Source organism: Pongo pygmaeus, chromosome 19 (assembly GCF_028885625.2).
Source record: "Pongo pygmaeus isolate AG05252 chromosome 19, NHGRI_mPonPyg2-v2.0_pri, whole genome shotgun sequence".
NCBI classification, from domain to species: domain Eukaryota; kingdom Metazoa; phylum Chordata; class Mammalia; order Primates; family Hominidae; genus Pongo; species Pongo pygmaeus.
In genome coordinates this window covers 37,823,493-37,842,302 of record NC_072392.2, presented here as the reverse complement: position 1 = coordinate 37,842,302, position 18,810 = coordinate 37,823,493, and the positions used below count along the sequence as shown (strand labels likewise).

At 49.4% G+C, this 18,810-nt stretch overlaps 1 protein-coding gene across 8 annotated transcripts in view; it reads right to left on the bottom strand.

The window, feature by feature from the left end:
• LOC129016775 (tensin-3-like) overlaps positions 1-18,810 on the bottom strand; it is a 310,903-nt gene that overhangs the window by 183,798 nt on the left and 108,295 nt on the right. For 6 of the 8 annotated variants that reach the window (XR_010124801.1, XR_010124802.1, XM_063657179.1 and 3 more), the window contains exons 9-13: positions 16,483-16,595; positions 15,325-15,385; positions 13,125-13,200; positions 2,002-2,131; positions 1,610-1,675 (exon numbers count right to left, since the gene is read on the bottom strand). Coding sequence is in view for 6 of the 8 variants with exons in the window: in XM_063657179.1 (XP_063513249.1) it covers positions 1,610-1,675; positions 2,002-2,131; positions 13,125-13,200; positions 15,325-15,385; positions 16,483-16,595 (446 nt within the window). In the remaining 2 variants the exon portion in view is untranslated. Of the gene's footprint in view, positions 1-1,609; positions 1,780-2,001; positions 2,132-13,124; positions 13,201-15,324; positions 15,386-16,482; positions 16,596-18,810 lie in introns of those variants that run through there. The other 2 variants (XM_063657183.1, XM_063657181.1) reach the window with 2 other exon arrangements.

Here is an 18,810-nt window from a genome sequence, read left to right as displayed (position 1 = left end):
CTACTTTCACCACTTCTATTCTACATAGTACTGGAATAGTACTGCCAGAGCAATCAGCTAAGAGAAAGAAATAAAGGGCACCTAAATTGGAAAAGAGGAATTAAAACTGTTGCTATTTGCCAATGATATGATCATATACCTAGAAAACACTAAAGACTCCTCCAAAAGACTTCTAGATTTGATAAACGAATTCAGTAAAGTATCAGGTTTCAAAATCAATGTAAACATATCAGTAGCACTGCTATACACCAACAATGACCAAACTGACAATCAAATTAAGAACTCAATTCTATTTAAGACAGCTAAAAAAAAAAAAAAAAAACTAGAAATATACTTAATCAAAAGGTGAAAGATCCATACAAGGAGAACTACAAAACACTGCTGAAAGAAATCAGAAATGGCACAAACAAGTGGAAACACATCCCATGCTCATGGATTGGAAGGATCAATATACTGAAAATGACCATACTGTCCAAAGCAATCTACAGATTCAATGCAATTCCTATCAAAATACTACATCACTTTTCACAAAACTAGAAAAAAAAATCCTAAAATTCATATGGAACCAAAAAGGGGCCCAAATGGCCAAAGCAATCCTAAAAACAAAACAAAACAAAAATCTGGAGGCATCATATTATTGGATTTCAAACTATACTAAAAGGCTATAGTTACCAAAACATCATGGTATAAAAGTAGACACACAGATCAATGGAACAGAATAGAGAATCCAGAAATACAACTGACTACAACCGATTGATCTTCAACAAAGCATACAAAAACATAAACTGGGGAAAGAATACCCTATTTAACAAACGGTGCTGGGAAAACTGGCTAGCCACATGTAGAAGAATAAGACTGGATCCCCATTTCTCACCTTATATTATAAAAATCAACTCAAGATGGATCCAAGATTTAAATCTAAGACCTGAAACCATAAAAAGTCTAGAAGACAACCTAGGAAAAACTCTTCTGGGCATTTGCTTAGGCAAATAATCCATGACTAAGACCCCAAAAGCAAATGCAACAGAACAAAAATAAGTAAATGGGACCTAATTAAACCAAAAATCTTCTGTACCACAAAAGAAATAATCATCAGAGTAAACAGAACCCACGGAGTGAGAGAGAATATTTGCAAACTATGCATCTGACAAAGAGCTAATATCCAAAATCTGCAAGGAACTCGAACAAATCCTCAACAAAAATAAATAATCTCATCAAAAAGTGGGCAAAAGATATGAACAGACATTTTTCAAAAGATATACAAATGACCAACAAAACACACGAAAAAATGCTAAACATCACTAACCACCAGGGAAATGCAAATTAAAACCACAATGCAATACCACCTTACTCCTACAAGAACGGCCAGTCATGCCCAAGGCTCTCCTGGCTGAGTGGCTGTGAGCAAGTCACGCCACTTCTGGGGCTTACTGACACAAGTGGGCCTTCTTGTTCCACTATCCAATATCCTGAATTTAAATAAAATTAATCACAGAAATCTCCAAATATGCACAAAGGCAGGAGACTAGTACTACAGCCCCAGTGTAGCCATCATGCACCTTTCACCAGTGTCAACAAGGACCTCCCCGTATTCCACCAAGCTACCCACCTTGAATCTTCTCAGGCGTGGCAGAGAAGACTAATTCAACCTTCCCATAGTCAGGAAAACGGTCATCTGAAGAAAACAATGTGTTTTAACACATTTGTGGAGATGATTAACTGGAAAAGGATGGGCTGACTTTGTCCTTTATTCCAACCAGTGCAGCACCACTCGCAAATCTGCAATAAAGACGCCCCATGATACAGAAAGTACAGGCAGTTTCATTGGTTATCCATAATTTTTTTCCCCCAAAGGTCAATGATCACTTTCTCCCGATTTGGGAACAATTTTGTCAGTAGGCTGAATTTTGGAAAGAGGGTAGAGAGGATAGTGAAAGAATCAACCAAGGAGATTCAACCACAGCTGCCCACAAGCACAGGGCTGCCAGCTCCGCGCCTCACCTTTGCTGGCATTGTCCAGATCCTCCTTCCCAAACACCAGCCCGTAGCCCTGCACAGCCCCAGTGTGAAACTGCAGGTGGAAAATGACATCACGGGTGGCCGAGCGGTACTTCTTGTGGTAGCATTTCACCTGGGTTAGAGAGACAAAACAAAACAAAACAAAGCAGCTGCAGCGGGGACACATGCTCCCGGCAAGGAACACACTCTGCGGAGGCCAGCACAGCAGGGCCTCCCCTCTGGACTCTGGCTGGGAGTTCACGCTTTGGAGTGGAACTTCAGCCCTGGGGGACAGGCGCCTGCAGACAGCTGGGGTGCAGGCAGAGGCACCACACTGCTGCTGCTGGGTGCGGGGCTCCACTGGAGGCTTCAATGTGTTCCCTGTGCTGCTCCTGTGGAACCACAGCTCTGAACACCACTATCGCTAGTCCTCAGAGAGGCCACACCTAAACCCTTTCAGACCACCTGAATGTGCCCTGTTTTGGAACACATCTGAAAAATGGAATTCCATGGTCTCTTTTTTCTAGACTTTAACAACTGATTGTGATAGCTTTTCTTTGATCTCAATGCTCCATGTTGCAACTTAAAGCTTTTTGTTTTCCAAAAAGAAGCAGCTGGTCATTACTGTGTGTACTATCCTAAATGATTATGTGCATGCTGTAATTTAGAGACAGAGACACAAAGAAGGAGGAAGGGAGAGAGGGAGACAGAGAGGGTGTTGGCATTTAGCTTCCCATGCCTGACTGTCCAGAGGTCCTGTCAGGGGTCGTGTGACACAAGTGTTCAGAATCACCCTGATGTGATTTGAACTCAAGCTAGGGTTCATGAGGTCCCCAGGGTGCAGCTCAAGTACCCTAAATGATTGTGCCAATGAGCCAAAGGGTAGAGCCCCTCCTTGCAGATGCCTGGCATGTGGGGAACGGTGGGCAGAGCAGGCGCCTGAGTGTCCCGACCTGCCTTTATAACTGGGGCCCCCCTGCTTCTTGTGACCGTGCGCAGCACTGGCATCATTGGGAGGGTTCTCAGGCCACAGCTGGGAGAGCTGCAGGGACAGGGACACCCCTCACTCAGAGATCAGGGGCAGGACCACCAGGTAGTGGCACTTTCCCAAATCCCCAGAAGGTCGAAGGCCCTGGACAGGCTAGATTCTGCTCTCAGACCAAACCGTGCACAGGCGGGCACCTCCCCCACCCCGAGGCTGAGGGGTGGTGACTAGCAGAGACAGCCACGTTCCCGTAAAAGAGACTTTTCTTGGAGAGAGATGGCTTTAAAATATCACATGCCTCACAACAGTAAATGAGAAGCCACCGCAGCAGATATGATCCAGACCAGCACGCAGGAGAACGTGGCAGGGAGGGCTCTGTCTTCCCTAACCAGATGAACGTCCACCAGAGGAACAAAAGACCCAGAAGCCCAGCCAAGGAGGCAGGGAGCTGTGACTCCAGGCAGACCCAGAAGATGTTTACCCTTGTGCTATCTACAAGGAAAGGGACGGGTAAACAAACCAAAAAATATAATTAAGACCGTAGAAGGATGTTCCCTGTTGACAAACATGACTGGGTCTCCCTTGTACGGCCTGGTGCTGGCCAGGGGTGCCGTAAACATGGGGCTCAGACTCAGGCCTGGCCTCCAGGGGCCCAGGAACCAGGGTGTTTGCAAGTAGAGAGAACTGGCATTGTGAAGAAATGTTGCCTCAATTTGCTTTCCAACAGCCAATGGCACGTTGGCCACAAATCTACCACCTCTGTCTGAGACTGTCTGACTTCTCAGCAAGACTCAATCAAAGGCTGCCCTTGCAGGGATCCTTCCAGGATGTTCTGAGACTATCTGGGTCCCTCCTTTGAGCTCCGCATGCCCCACACTCAGTACACTGACCACCCCTCAAATGCTTCAACCTGGGGCATATTGTAGAGATCCCCAGAGGGAGGTCCTTCTGGCCAAGGGTAAATCCACACATGCATCCCCACTGCTAAGGATGATAGCACCCACCTCTCCCTGTCTGCCTTCTTCCCACTGGTGCCTTGCAAACGGGGAGTGAAAAGTGGTTAGGGAAGGGAAAAGGAAAAGAGAGGCCCCAATTCAAGCCAGTCTTGCTCTCAAATTTTATAAATATTTAAGGGAACCAGAGATTTAAAAAAATAAAAACAACAACAGGATGTCAGCTGATAGCTCACGCAGCCTGTGCTGACATGGGCACCAACATCTGCCCACAGGAGTCAGGAAATTCCTCAGGAGGCAGCTGTGGGCTCGGTCCTGGCAGGCAGGGAGTGTCCTGGGTGAAAACAGAGGGAGCTGTGGGCTCCAGTACAGGCCGCATAAGGGGCACAGTGGAATCTCCCCAACCGCAGCTCACTGTGCCCCTCCCGTCAGTACCGCCCCGCCCAGCGCAGGGCCTCCTTCCAGGCCAGGTCCTGCCCTCCCTCTTCAGGAATCCAGGATGCTCCCCCAGGTCCCCCCACTGCTCCTCATAGCAGCTACACACAAACACACTGCACCTCCCGCAGCAATCCCAGCTCCCTCCACATACCAGAAGGGAGGAGAAGGCAGGCCATGGTGCCCAGGAGGTACAGAGCGGCGGGAGATGGGAATCGGCCTGTCCCAAACAGGTTCCTCTCCAGGCCCCATATGATTCTCCTGTAAGATTCCTATTTTTCACAGCACAAGCTTTCAAATACTCCTAAGGCTCCACAGTGAAAGAAACAGCGGTCTATCCCACTGGCAGAGAACAACTGCTGCCTGAAATCACGTGGCCCTCCCTTCAGGGGTTTCTCTGTGTATTTTAATGCTAACTTTGTTTGCTGGCTTGAGATCCTAACGGCCTCATCATACACACTCCCTGTTTCATATTAAATCTCTTTCCTCTTGATTAAGGGAGGTAAATACCACCCCCTCCAGTCCCCCTGACCAAATCATGAACTGACTCCGGCTTCTTCTGAAAGACACGGAAAATCACAGGATTTTCCCTAACTCGGGGCTCCCAGCAACCACCATCAACACAGCAGGTCAGATCTTGAGACAAAATCCACTCACCAACCAGGAGCCCTCCATAGTGTGCAATAATTATGCGTTATCTACACCAACAAATCTTTTTAGGACCGATGGCAAGAGCTCAGAATTATGCTTGTAATACTTAACAGAAAGAACAATCAACATGGTACTTGGTACGAGGGCCCCCAAATGCCTCCCTTTAAGATATAATAGTAATGCAAACATTTCGTAAAGATTAGAGTGATTCAAGTCTATAATTTTCTCTTCATCCCTCCGGCTTTAACTTTATTTACCTGGGTCTCCCCAGAGTGTTTCTAGAATATGTTGATCCTTTGCCTTCAGATTTTAGAATATCTGCATTTAAAATAACAACTCAAAGATGTGCAGTCACGATTTGGTAGCATAGAAAAACGAAATAAGAAATAGCAAGCACTGCAACGAAGGCTGCGCATGGCCTGTCACCATGCTATCATAGAGCCAACCACAAAAGTACGTGGGTGTGATGCCAACATCACAAATCACTGGGAGCACTCAGATCTTCAGAATGTTGTAGCCTCTTTAGACTTTAAATTCTCTGACTGCAAAATGAGTATTATGATATTGACCTGGCTATGTTGTTATAAAGATTAAATTTGCACTACATATTAATATAATTCATAAATCCAATAATGATATGCTATATTTATATGAATATATTATTTAAAGGGCATAAGCTTCTAGAGAGAGGGCACTTGGTACTCAAAAACATATAGGGTGAATGATGATCTCAGTGGGAAGGCCTGTAAGCACTCTTGCTTTCTTTTAGTCTGATGAGGCAATTCAGAAACCATCGCAAAAATTTATTTTCTAATAGTGGTGTAAAAATATGCCTGTGCCGGGCCGGGCGCGGTGGCTCACGTCTGTAATCCCAGCACTTTGGGAGGCCGAGGCGGGCGGATCACAAGGTCAGGAGATCGACACCATCCTGGCTAACATGGTGAAACCCCGTCTTTACTAAAAAAATACAAAAAGTTAGCCGGGCATGGTGGCCGGTGCCTGTAGTCCCAGCTACTCGGGAGGCTGAGGCAGAAGAATGGCATGAACCCGGGAGGTGGAGCTTGCAGTGAGCCAAGATTGCACCACTGTACTCCAGCCTGGGCGACAGAGCGAGACTCCGTCTCAAAAAATAAAAATAAAAATAAAAATATGCCTGTGCCCTTGACTGGACTGGACAAGTTGCTGGTGACCAGGAACAGAGCCCTGCCTGGACCTCATTTGCTCCTGGAGTACACCAAGTCGAAGGCAGACACGTGGAATTCTCAAAGAAGTTATCCATCAATCCAGTGTTTAAAGACGCTGATGACTTGCTTAACTTTAGGCCACATAAGTGTATTTTTATTTCAAACTCTCCATCAACAAGAGAAAAAGCACCTTGTACCAAGAGGGTCAAGGCTTAAGGTATCAGCCCCAGGAATGCCAGTCCCCAATTCAGAAGTCAGCCCTCAGGTTCCTATACTCCCCCAATGCCAGTCGTTGCTGGGCAGCTCCTATTCAGATCTGCTTCCCCTAAATTTACTAAGCAAAAGAGCAGAACCCTCAAAGCATCCCTAACAGAAAAGAGTAGCGTTCTCACTCAACGCTCCACTGGTGGCCCAGGCAACTGTCTACGTAGGCCTCAAGGAATCTGTGAACTCAGAGAATGAGTTACAGCCACATATTTGGAGGGTAGAAAGTTAGATAGCTAAGCCCCATAGGTCAAAGACTTAAGTCAGGCAGGGCCAACACTAAACCATGATTTCTTCGCTTGGAGCCGAAAATGATTTCAGATGTTCGCAATATTGTAATTCATGACCTAAAGCAATTGAAAGGTGGGTAAATACTGGCTGCAAGTGAAAACACAACCAAGTCCACTATGCTGAGACGACAGCATGGATTAAGACGCAGCCCAGTCTAAAAGCGAGAGGAAAAGATAATCACAAAATAATGCTGTGATGTGTCCAACAGAGATCTGTAGAAACCTCTCCTGGGGCAGAGTCTCAGGAGAACACTTTCATTTTCCCTGGCCTTATGTAAGTGCCCTTGGTAAGAAACAACCAGCAACAGCACTGTTTGTTTGTGAAAACTTCTTGAGCAGGCAACACCTTTGTTTACAAGTCGGGTCACCGGAGCAAGGTTCTAGAGCCAGCAACCATGAACACAAAATTCAAGTGGCCGTGGATTTGCCCAAGCAGGGGGAGCAAGACGAAGCATGTGTTTACAAACTCTGGACCTGAGAGCCGAGATCAGGGAGGGAGCAAGCCGGATCAGGCTCCTGGAGCCCTGCCAGACTCCTGATGGGCCCGCATGAATTCCTGAACAGGGTTACACAAGGCCTCGGCTGCCCTCTCCATGGCACTGCCCGACAATGCCATATTTACTAAACCTCTTGAGGTTCTGCCCTTTTGAAAGGAGCAGGCTTAAGAATCTGACTTTTGGCGAAAAGCACGTTGCAAAGATGGGACGGGTCAGGTGTGCAACTGGGAGGGGCTGAGCAGGGATGGGCTGGCTGTGTCGAGGCGAAGGCAGACGGCGAGTCACGGTCAGCTTTGCTGTTGCCTGCAGCAGCTCCACCTGCTAGTAACTGAGTCCAGGGAGTGGCAAGTGGGGCTCTGTTTTCCCAAGTCACTTTCTGCAGTTAGACTTGACTCTGGCCCTTCCTTCTCTGTGAACTTGATGACTGTGATCTTTGCCAGTAAGTCCCAGTGCAGAGGCCCTCATGAGGAAAGCCAGGCAGATGTCCCCGCAGGCAAGGCGGACACCAGAACCACGGAGGGGAAAACTCAAAGAGGACAAGAGGCCTTTCGAAGGAGGAGGATGAAGGATGGCTAGCCCGCCTGGGAAGCCACTTTCCGCCTTCAAAAGTACACAGACAGCCTCAGAAAACACCCAGACTGAGAGCACCAAGACATCTGCAGTCTTCAGGGTATAAATCTATGCACATGCTTTCTGCTCCTTAGGATCCTCTCCAAGCCATGACTGTTGCCAAAAGAAATAAAACCACCTGCGTATCTGAACTTTACACAGAAAAGGCCCTGTAACTTCTTCCCCCACTGCAGCCTTCTCAACTTAAGGTGTGCTCAGTGAACCTGCAGCAGGGCATGTCAAGCAGTCACAGGGAAAAACTGAATGAAGGGCAAAGTGAAGGCGGCGTGGGCATCCTGTGCTGAGCATGGCAGAGTGGGTCACTGGAAGGTGGGAAGAGGCTGGAGAGGATGAATCCGGTGCTACTCCTGCACTGCACACCCTCAGAACACCCAGAAGAAGCGTGAACAGGAGGAGGGGATGGCTCCCGCTCCTCTCTAGGGATGCTTTGCCAATAATGAGAAACGTGCAACCACATTTTTTTCTTCCTGTGTTGTTCCCTTAGATCGTTTTCAGAGGGAGTCAACAGCACTGAGATTTCTGGGCTTTGGCAAAAGATGCACTCCCGACTCTGATGGGAGCACTGGCAGTGACACCCTGGGCTTCTACTCTCCAGGTCGACCACAGATGTGAGCTCTGCTGTGAAGCCACGCCTTCTCTGACACGCTGGAAATCGTCTCTCCCACCTAACCTTCAGTTCTTGCCACGGCACACCTTCTGCCATGCTCAGTTCCACCTGCCCTAGCTATCTGCATGCTCATCTCCCTGGAGGACCCAGACTCCCGGGAGCAGGAGCCCTGCACTGCCCACTCTCATGTCCACCACATCCTCTCATGCAGGCCGCACGCTGAACGTGCTCAGGATAAAGGCTGTTGACAAACCACAGCCACATGGACCGGGCTGTCAATGGCACCTGACTGCACTAGTAATCTTACTAAACTTTCTAAGAGAGGTTTATTTAATAAACAGAGTTGTCACAGGCTGAATGGTGTCCCTCTAAAATCCATAGGTTGAAGGTCTCAGCACTTCAGCATAGGGCTGTGTTTGGAGATGGGGTCTTCACAAAGGTAAATTAAAATGAGGTCGTTAGGCTGGGCTCGAATGAATGATAACTGGTGTCCTTGTAAGAAGAAGAGATGAGGACACAGACACACAGAGGGAAGCCCAGGTGAGGACACAGGGAGAAGACAGCCACCTCCAGGTCAAGGAGAGAGGCCTCAGGAGAAACCACCCTGCCCACACCTGGATCTCAGGCTCCCAGCCTCCAGGACTGTGGGAGAATCACCTCTGCTGTTTAAGCTGAGACCAAACGGTGAAGCCTGAGTTGAGCGATCAGGGCCAGGGTGGGTGGACAGTGCTGGATCAGCAGGGCTTGGGGACAGAATGGCGGGATCAGCTGGGGCAGCATGAGGCGGCTGGCGGGTTCTAGTGGCCTGAGGGACACACAGTCTGAATGCCAAGCAGGTTAGAGCCAGCAACAGGTAGAGGACCAGGAGGAGATGTCAGGCTGGAGAACGCCAGCCCACGGTGGCCTGGAGGCCAGTGGGAAGACTCCCAAGGGCTGCAGGTGGGACGCTGAGGAAAGGAGGCCACCGCCTCCTTCACCCACTCATGGCCCCTCTCCACCCCGCCCCACCCTGTTCCTGGGCCTGCCTCAGTTATCAAGTGCCAAACCCACACCTCCACCACACACCTTCCAAGTCCCACCCATGCCACCCACTCAAAGCCTCATTCCAACTGCTACAACAGAGATGCATGTAATGTCTACTCAGACCACACGCTTGGACTGCGGTGCCCACTACAGGGTGGGACAGGATAGGACGCAGCACCGTGGGGAGAGGGCCTGTGGGGTGGGTGGGGTGCTGGGGGTTCTTCCAGAGGGAAGAGGCAGTGGCTGCCCCAAAGACTAAGCCACAGTCTGGTCTGATAGAGGAAAGTGACCTGGTGATGCCGCAGGGTCACATCGATGCCGTTTCATCCTCCGCCAGGTGCTGTCCTGGGAGACTTATGCGACTGAGTACATTTAATCCTCACAAACCCTAAGTATGGTCTTCACTGGGAAGAGGTCTAACATTTCCCAAAACAAAATATGCAAATATGTAAGCCCTACAAAATCTCGTTTCAACCTTCCAAGACAACGACTTTCCTTGCAAGACAGACATCCTAACAACAGCATCAGCCTCTGTGGGTGCCTCAAGACTGGGATGCTGCATCTCTGTTTGTATAATAACACCCCTTCCAACCTGGAGCCAACTCACAGGACACTTCCATCTGAGTCCTCCTGTGACCTCTCCCACCCCGTCTCATCAAGGCCTCTGTGGGCTACACAGTAGCAGCAGGTTCCCTCCTGCCAGAAAGCCCATGTCCCCAACAGGATCCCTAGGGCAAAAACTTCACTCATGGGCCTAGAGCCAAGCACAGGGACTCAAAAAGCACAAAACATTCAAAAAAAAGACTACTGGATGAATGACAGTAGGAAGAAGGGGCCACAGAAAATAATGAGGAGGAAGGAGGGAGGGAGCAGGGAGGAGGAAAAGGAAGAAGGGCAAGAGGAGGAGGGAGAAATTTGTAAAGGTGGGGTGGGAGAGAAGAAAGGGGAGAAAGGAGGAGGAGGAGGCAGGTGGAGGAGGAGGTAGCTGGAAGAGAGGAGAGGAGCCAGGCACTTCCCAGGAGACTGCCCCACCCGCCTGGTCTCAGGAAGACCCTGCAGTTACCAGCCCATAAACAGCCCAGGGGAGAGGGTTGTCCCATGCTCTTGGTGGAGGGTAGGGGGGAAGCCACATCTTAGCCTCAGGGTCACCCTCCATGACTGAGTTGTTCAGCTGCCTCCCATGAGTCATCTTAAAGGGACTGGGTCATGGGGCCATAACTACTCATCACTGAAGATCTGGTTTGGGGAGCACCCGCCCTTGAGATGCTGCCTCCCAGGGCAGGTAGAACACTATGCAAACAAGATGAGGGCGGGTGCAAATCCTACCAGCATCGCCCCCAGCCTCTCTTGGCCTACTATTTTTTTTTTTTTTTTTTCTGAGACGGAGTCTCGCTCTGTCGCCCAGGCTGGAGTGCAGTGGCGCAATTTTGGCTCACTGCAAGCTCTGCCTCCTGGGTTCATGCCATTCTCCTGCCTCAGCCTCCTGAGTAGCTGGGACTACAGGCGCGCGCCACCATGCCCGGCTAATTTTTTGTATTTTTAGTAGACATGGGGTTTCACCGTGTCAGCCAGGATGGTCTCGATCTCCTGACCTCGTGATCCACCCACCTCAGCCTCCCAAAGTGCTGGAATTACAGGCATGAGCCACTGCACCCAGCCCGGCCTCTTCTTTAAAGCTGGAACACTGGACCCAGTTCCAGAGTGGGTGGAGGAGTAAAGTGCTGAACATAGCCGGTGCTCAATAAAGACTCAGGCCCTTTGTCCAACAATCCCAGGAAGTGTCCTGGGAGAAGTAGCCTCCAGGGTGAAGTCTCCTAGGAAACAAGCCCAGGGCTGCCTTCTGGACCACAGGATGTGAGAGAACACCAGAGCGGATGTCTCTCTCCCCTCCTGGTCCTCCCTCTCACTTCCAACCACAGGGATGCTGCACCATCGCTGCAGCACAGCACCGCTGAGGACAGACTTCCAGCCCAGGTCCTCCTCCTTAGGACAGTAGAACAGAGAGCTAAGGAAACGCGTCTATAAAAACGTATGACGCACCCCAAACCTCAGCTTTCTTGCCTATGAAATGGGAGGCAAGATGTTTATAAAGTGCTTACTCAATGCCTTGAAAAGGGCTGGGCCCGGCTGTTGTTCCAGATCTGCCTTCCAGGCCTGAAGAACCCCTCAATTAGGTGGTGAGCATGTGAAACAGGACAGAACTGGAGGCCCCAGAGGGACCCCGCTGGCATGGATGGGTTTAGACGGTCTCCACCTTCAATCCTCTCCACTTTCGATCCTCGCTGATTTGATTTTTGTAAGAATTCAGGACCAGCAAGGTAGGGAGTTCACCACCCACTAAGCTAAGATTTTAAAATCTAGGGGTTACGGGGAAATTAATGAATATCCTCAAAAACATTGTACAGGGCATTTATAATACAATGAAAAGCTAATTCTCAATTCACCCTACTGCCTTATAGAAGTGGGTCTTCCAAGGCCATGAAATCTTTACATTCTATGATTCTATGCATGCTGAAAGTCATATATATGCCTTAAAAGCTTACCTTATTTCAGATAAAAAACTTTCGTAAAATTATTTTAAATGTATGAATTGTCTGTATTCAAGAAAGATAAAAGGCAAAAATGTAATGATGTAATGGCTAATCTCCTCCAAGAATAAACACACCCAAGAGTCAAAATTATCTGGAGAAATCATTGTTTTGACCATTAATCAAGCTGTAATTGCACCAGCTGTATTTCACACTTCGGCTATTAATGATACTTAAATATTCTATTTCTGCACCCACACTCTGGGAGGCCTGTGATCATGTGAAGAATGCAAATTATAGTCAGAATACAGGGGTTCTCCGAAGTGAGTGGCCAAGTTAGGACATTAATTTCCAGGTTATATATCTCAAGGGGCTCTAGAATGAAAGAGAATCAAGAATGAAGATTTGTTCCGTCCCTTTAATTAAAATAGTTTTATTCAGAAAGTTAATTAAATGCCTTAAGGCAGTGGTCACCAATCTTTTTGGCACCAGGGACTGGTTTCACAGAAGACAATTTTTCCATGGACTGGTGGAGGATGGTTTCAGGATCAAACTGTTCCGCTCACTTCTTGGCGCCTGCTCAAATTATTACAGGGCTATTCCTAACCATGCACTACTCACCAGACGCTTCAACCGCCTTCTCATCAATCGCCCACATCACTTGAGATGTAAACTATGGCTGAATTATCCACATCTCCATGCTAACGGCACCTCAATATTTTTACCCACCTCAGATCATCATTCTCCTAAGGAGTGTGCAACCTAGATCGCTCGCACACACAGTTCACAATAGGGTTCGCACTCCTATGAGAATCTCATGGCACCGCTGATCTGACGGGAGGCTCAGGTGGTCCTGCTCGCTCACTAGGCCCAGTTCCTAACAGGCCACGGACCGATAAGGTCCACGGCCCGGTGGTGGGGGACCCCAGTGTTAAGATAAAAGCTACTTTTCATTCTTCCTACAGGGTACTTTTTTTTGGGGGTGGGGGTTACTTTTTTAACACAGAATCATGATTTCAAGTCATCACCACTGGGAGAGTGGGGACACAGACACATCTGCGGCCACAGCGGGCACTCACCATGACATCTCCCTTCAGAAGCTGGGCCGGCTCGATGATGATGCAGATCCTGCTGGGGTTTTCTGGGCCAACGTTGCTTTGGGATGAAGAAGAAGGCAGATCATTATGCAACTTCATAATTTCGTGGGAAGAATACATGTAGAGAAAAGCAACCCTACAACCAAAAACTCAGAAATTACACAGAATGCCCAATCCGCCCAGAATCTAATTCCTGAGAATCTAAATGAATCTAAAAAGGTAAAGAAAGCTCCCAGGCCATGGAGGGTCCTCATAGCATCATCACGGTCAGTGACTGACTTGAAGTGACTAAGGTCCAACTCCAGAGGCCCAAGCTTCGAGACGACCATACAGCCTTAGACGAAGGGGCCCAGGGTGGGCACAGCCACAGTTTCAGTTACAAACTGCGGGTGCAATTCCAGAGTGACATCAGTGCACACAGGGCCCACAGCAAACCCAGAAATGTGACAACAGCTCTTTGTGAGTAGTGAGATTTGTTACCTTTACTGACTTTTCATAAAATGCCTGTCCACATCCAAAAAGACAAAGAAAGCTCAGAAATATATACAAATTTGGGGGATGTGTGGCTACCTTTTGTTTAAAATGCAAAGGAGGCCGGACATGGCTCACGCCTGTAATCCCAGCACTTTGGGAAGCCAAGGCAGGCGGATCACTTGAGGTCAGGAATTTGAGACCAGCCTGGCTAACACAGTGAAACCCCATCTCTACAAAAATACAAAATTTAGCTGGGCATGATGGCAGCTGCCTGTAATCCCAGCTACTCAGGAGGCTGAGGCAGGAGAATCGCTTGAATCTGGGAAGTGGAGGTTGCAGTGAGCAGAGATCGTGCCAGAGCGAGATGCTGTCTCAAAAAAAATAAATAAATAAAAATAAAAAACAAAATGGAAAGGAGCGAGAAAGAAAAACCACAGTAGTGAGAGCCTATCGTAGGACTCTCTCCAATATGCTCACAGTTAACCTTCCCTATTCTTGGGTTCCACATTCATGGACTCAACTGACTGGGGATAGAAAATATTGTGGGAAATAAATAAAAAACAAAAATGCAACCATAAAAAATAATAGAAGTTAAAAAACAATACATTGTAACAACCATTTTCACAGCCTTTACATTGAATTAGGTATTGTTATGTAATCTAGAGATGATTTAAAGTATACAGGAGAATGCTCATGGGTTATATGTAAATACAATGCCAGTTTTTTGTTGTTGTTGTTTTATTTTTTTTGAGACAAAATCTCGCTCTGTCGCCAGGCTAGAGTGCCGTGGCACGATCTCAGCTCACTGCAACCTCTGTGTCTCAGGTTCAAGCAATTCTCCTGTCTCAGCCTCCCAAGTAGCTGGGACTACAGGCACATGCCACCATGCCCAGCTAATTTTTGTATTTTTAGTAGAGATGGGATTTCACCATGTTGGCCAGGATGGTCTCAATCTCTTGACCTCGTGATCCACCCACCTCGGCCTCCCAAAGTGCTGGGATTATAGGCATGAGCCACCAAGCCTGGCCTTTTTTTTTTTTTTTTTATTCTTGCTCTGTCCCCTAGCCTGGAGTGCAATGGTGCGATCTCGGCTCACTGCAACCTCTGCCTCCCAGGTACAAATGATTCTCCTGCCTCCACCTCGAGTAGCTGGGTTTACAGGTGCACAACCCCACAACTGGCTAATTTCTGTATTTTTAGTAGAGACGGGGTTTCACCATGATGGCCAGGGGTTCGGTGGCTCACACCTGTAATCCTGGCACTTTGGGAGGCCAAGACAGGTGGATCACTTGAGGTCAGGAGTTCAAGACAATGCTGTTTTATAAAACACACTTGAACATCCTCGGATTTGGGTAATCAAAGGGGTTCCTGGAATCAATCCCCCTTGAAAACCGAGGTGCCACCATACTCCAAAAAGCAAATGGCCCTCTCTCCCCTCAAAATTCCAGCCCCTGTGTCCTTTAATGGATCCAACTGGTATGACAGCCCAAAGACACTTGTGCAGGGCAGGAGGGAGGGCCGAGGCGTGATGCTGGAGCACATGCCATAAGAGGGTTTTCCCCACTGGACTCTTCTTTGGCTTCTTGGCATTCTTTGACCTGAACCCTCCCACCCTCTTCCTACTAGACAGGCACCTGAGGCTCAGCTGCAATTCCCTGAGCCATCCAGATCCCACAGCAGCAGCAGCAGCAGCAGCAGCAGCACTCACTAGATCCCGGAGGTGTACACAGGCTGCATGGCTTGGTAGAGCTTCAGAAAGGGCCGGCACACTGAAAGAAAGGCACAACTGTCTGTAGAGGCATGACTGGTACAGAACGAACAGGAATTTGGCAATCAGAAAGACAGAAAGGGACGAGGAGACCAGAAGACTGCACCTACAGCCTTTGAGGTTTGGGAAGGCAGTGCATGGAGCCTCAGGGTTGCTGCAGGAAAAGGCCGGACCTGGTCCTAGAAGCCTGCAGAGCAACACAGTTTGACCTTTATCCAAAGGGTGCCAAAGGCTCCTGAATTGAAGCCAGGCTGCTTCAAAACCAACTAGCAGCTTGGCAAGGTCACTCTGGCCATGATGACCCGGGGGACCTGAAGGTATAGATGTACTTCAGAGACAATAGAAACCTCTGAGCAAGTACCTGCATGGGACTGGCGAGGAGGGGCAAGGGTCCTGAATCCCAGCCATGTGCTGTGTGTGCCTGCACGGGATTGGGAAGGAGAGGACAGGGCCCTGACCCTCAGCCATGTGCCATGTGCTCCTGCATGGGACAAGGGAGGAGGGATAGAGCCCTGCTGACCCTCGGCCATATGCTCTGTGCACCGTTGGGGAACTGGGGATGTGGGGACAGGGCCCTGATCCCCAGTCATGTGCTGTGCTCATCTAAGTGGGACAGGGAGGAGGGCTCAGGGCCCTCACCCTCAGCTACATGCTGTGTGCTTTCCTGTGGGGTCATTTTAAAGGAGAAGGAGGAGACGGGCTTGTGAGATGCATCAGGGGAGACTGGGTCACATTCATGCCTCTCTTACTGGGCTTCTTCCATAGCTTGTGACCTCAAGGCCAACTGCACAGCTGACCCACCAGGGCTGCAGCCCAGAAAATGCTTGCCTGCCCGAGTCACTGTGCATATACACAGGGGTATTTCTGATCCCCCTTGCTGGCTGCCAGTCCCTCCCCTGATTAAATAACTTGGCCCAACCACATAAACATGGGGCTCTGACCACTGAAGGGGGACACAGTCAATTGCCAGGGAGGCAGAGGAGCAGACCCTGGGCCCTCTCGGAAGGAAAGCAGAGGCTTATCTAAACTGAGGGGCCCAGGACCAGCTCCAAGTCTGGGCCAGCCAATCGCAGGTGCCATATCATGAAGGACACTCACCTCCACCTGTGTCGAAGTTGGGGGTGCCGTGGAGGATGACAAAATGCAGGAACAGGGGAGAGGCATTCATTTTCACCGATCCGGACGGGAGCCCACTGAGGAACTGAACGTACCTGCAAAACGGACAGCTGGGTTAGACTTCCCAGAAGTGTCTTCAGCCCCTGCTGAGAAGGGAACTCAAGGAGAAACATCCTGGCTAGGTCTGGGGCTCTGGGAGAGAACCGGTCCACTGCTCACAGCCTGGGGTTTGTTCTCAGCATGGTGCTGCGCTCACAGGTCTGAGGGCTTCCCACCAGCGCACCAGGCACCAGGCACCAGGCACCAGAGACACCAAGGCATAACCGGCCTCTCGGCTTGAGCATCCCACACCTGAAAGGCCTCTGTGCCTGTCCACTGAACCTATCGCCAGGCAAAGCCAGGCCACAGGCCACAGGCCATCACAATCCCCATTGGTGAGCAGCAGGAAGCAGAGGCCTGGCACACCGGTGGGTGTGTGCTCTGTCACTAGCATTGTACCTATGGCAGGGTCACGTGACCCAGGCCCAGAACCACTCACTGCACCTGCTGCTTTCTGCTCATACTCGAGAGCCCTAAGAAAAGGCTGGAGTCCATACTCCCCTCGTATCTCGCAGCCTGCCACACCACATCTGATAAGAGGCTCTCCTTCCTGCTGTCCCTCTCTCTTCAGGGCCCAGCTCCAAAGGTGAAGGCCATGTGGGCCGTCAGCCTTTCTGAATTCTAGGCATCAGCCTCATGCTTCCAACACCGACCACACACAACTTCCATGAGCATTTGGTGGTCAAGAGGGAAGCTCCTACACTAGGAGCATCTGACTGCTGAGGTCCTCGTGAGGCATGACATGGCAGCAGTGACCACAAGACAAGCCGGAGGCTTGCCAAGCTCTCTGATGCTTCCCTGGCCCGTCCTGCCTGTTGGTGCCCTGCCTGGCGTGGCTCCTGCCCTGAGGTCCCTCACCGTGGCCACTGCACCCACACAACCTCCACTGTAGCCTCAACACCTCTCATGGAATCTGTGTTTCCATATCTGTCTCCACCAAAGTACTGTACTCTTTGCAAGAAAAACCCAAACAATCAAAAACCCCGCAATATTTAACAATCTGTGCATCTCTCTATTGCCACAGCAGACTGAGGCAGGAAGTGGCAGGTGACTGTGTTGCCAGCACCTACAACCATACTACCCCAAGCCAGAAACGGCCATCACGGATCTTGTGTTAAGAAAAAAATCTCTCACTTACACTGGCAATTCACACCCAGTCCCTTATTCAAGCAGTTAAATTTGTATACAAACAAACTAAACAAGAGATTTCTGTTAAACATTATCAAAAAAAGGAAAACCCTACTTATAGTCCACCCACTAGGAAAATGTTTGAAAAGCGAGTTTGCTTTTAGTTCAGTTACAATTCATAGTGAGAAACAGGGCATGTCAGTATTTTCATCTTCCTGGCAGCAAACTTCTCTTCTGCTCTCTCAGAACAGGGCAAAACCTCACAAGAGTCTCAGAGGACAGAGACGCTCAGCCTGGAGACATGGGGACCCTGTGAGGCCAATGATCAGACTTCAGTGGACCTCCAGGCAGCTCCCACACGCCTCCCCTGCAGGGTACTTTCTACCCTGGCAACAAGACTTCTCACCCTCCGTTGTATGTACGCAGAGGAATGCATGAATTGTGTAATTTTAATCATGCAAATTTTATGCATTGTGGATTTCATGGGTCCTTTGGCTCCCTGGTTTTGAGTAAAAGTGAGGAACCACAAATGCCCGGATTGAGAGGCCTGAGTCACCTCCTCTGGGGCAGTTCCGCCCTTCCTCCAGCACGGGGCAGCTCTGGTCACTGGGAAATCAGCTCAGCTTGTCCGGTTTGTCAGTGGCACACTGAGTCCTACACCGTCTGGCCATGTGCTTGGGCGGTTCTGTAGTGACCATGTGGCTGAGATGGCCCTGTTCCCTGGGGGTGTTCTCAGTGCCCCATGTGCACCCGGACCAGGCATCTAGATGAAGTCGATGTTTGTTTTATGACTTCATGCAAACATGGAAGGCTCTGGAGCGCTGGGCCTGAGGGGCTCCTGTTCATGGCTGCATAAGGGGTCCAAGTAGCTAAGCCCAGAGTTAGCGCCAAGGTCCTATGAGGGGCAAACAGCCATCCTCCGGGAAACCACAGCCTCTCCCTGACCCAGGTCTTGTACCATACTGTGGTCACAGAGCTTCATTTCTGCTGATGTGGCCTCGCCGGAATTGTTGCCCCTGACACCAGACAAAGCACAAGAAGTATTTCCTTCAGATGAGGAGGGCCAAGCTGACAGCAGAAGAA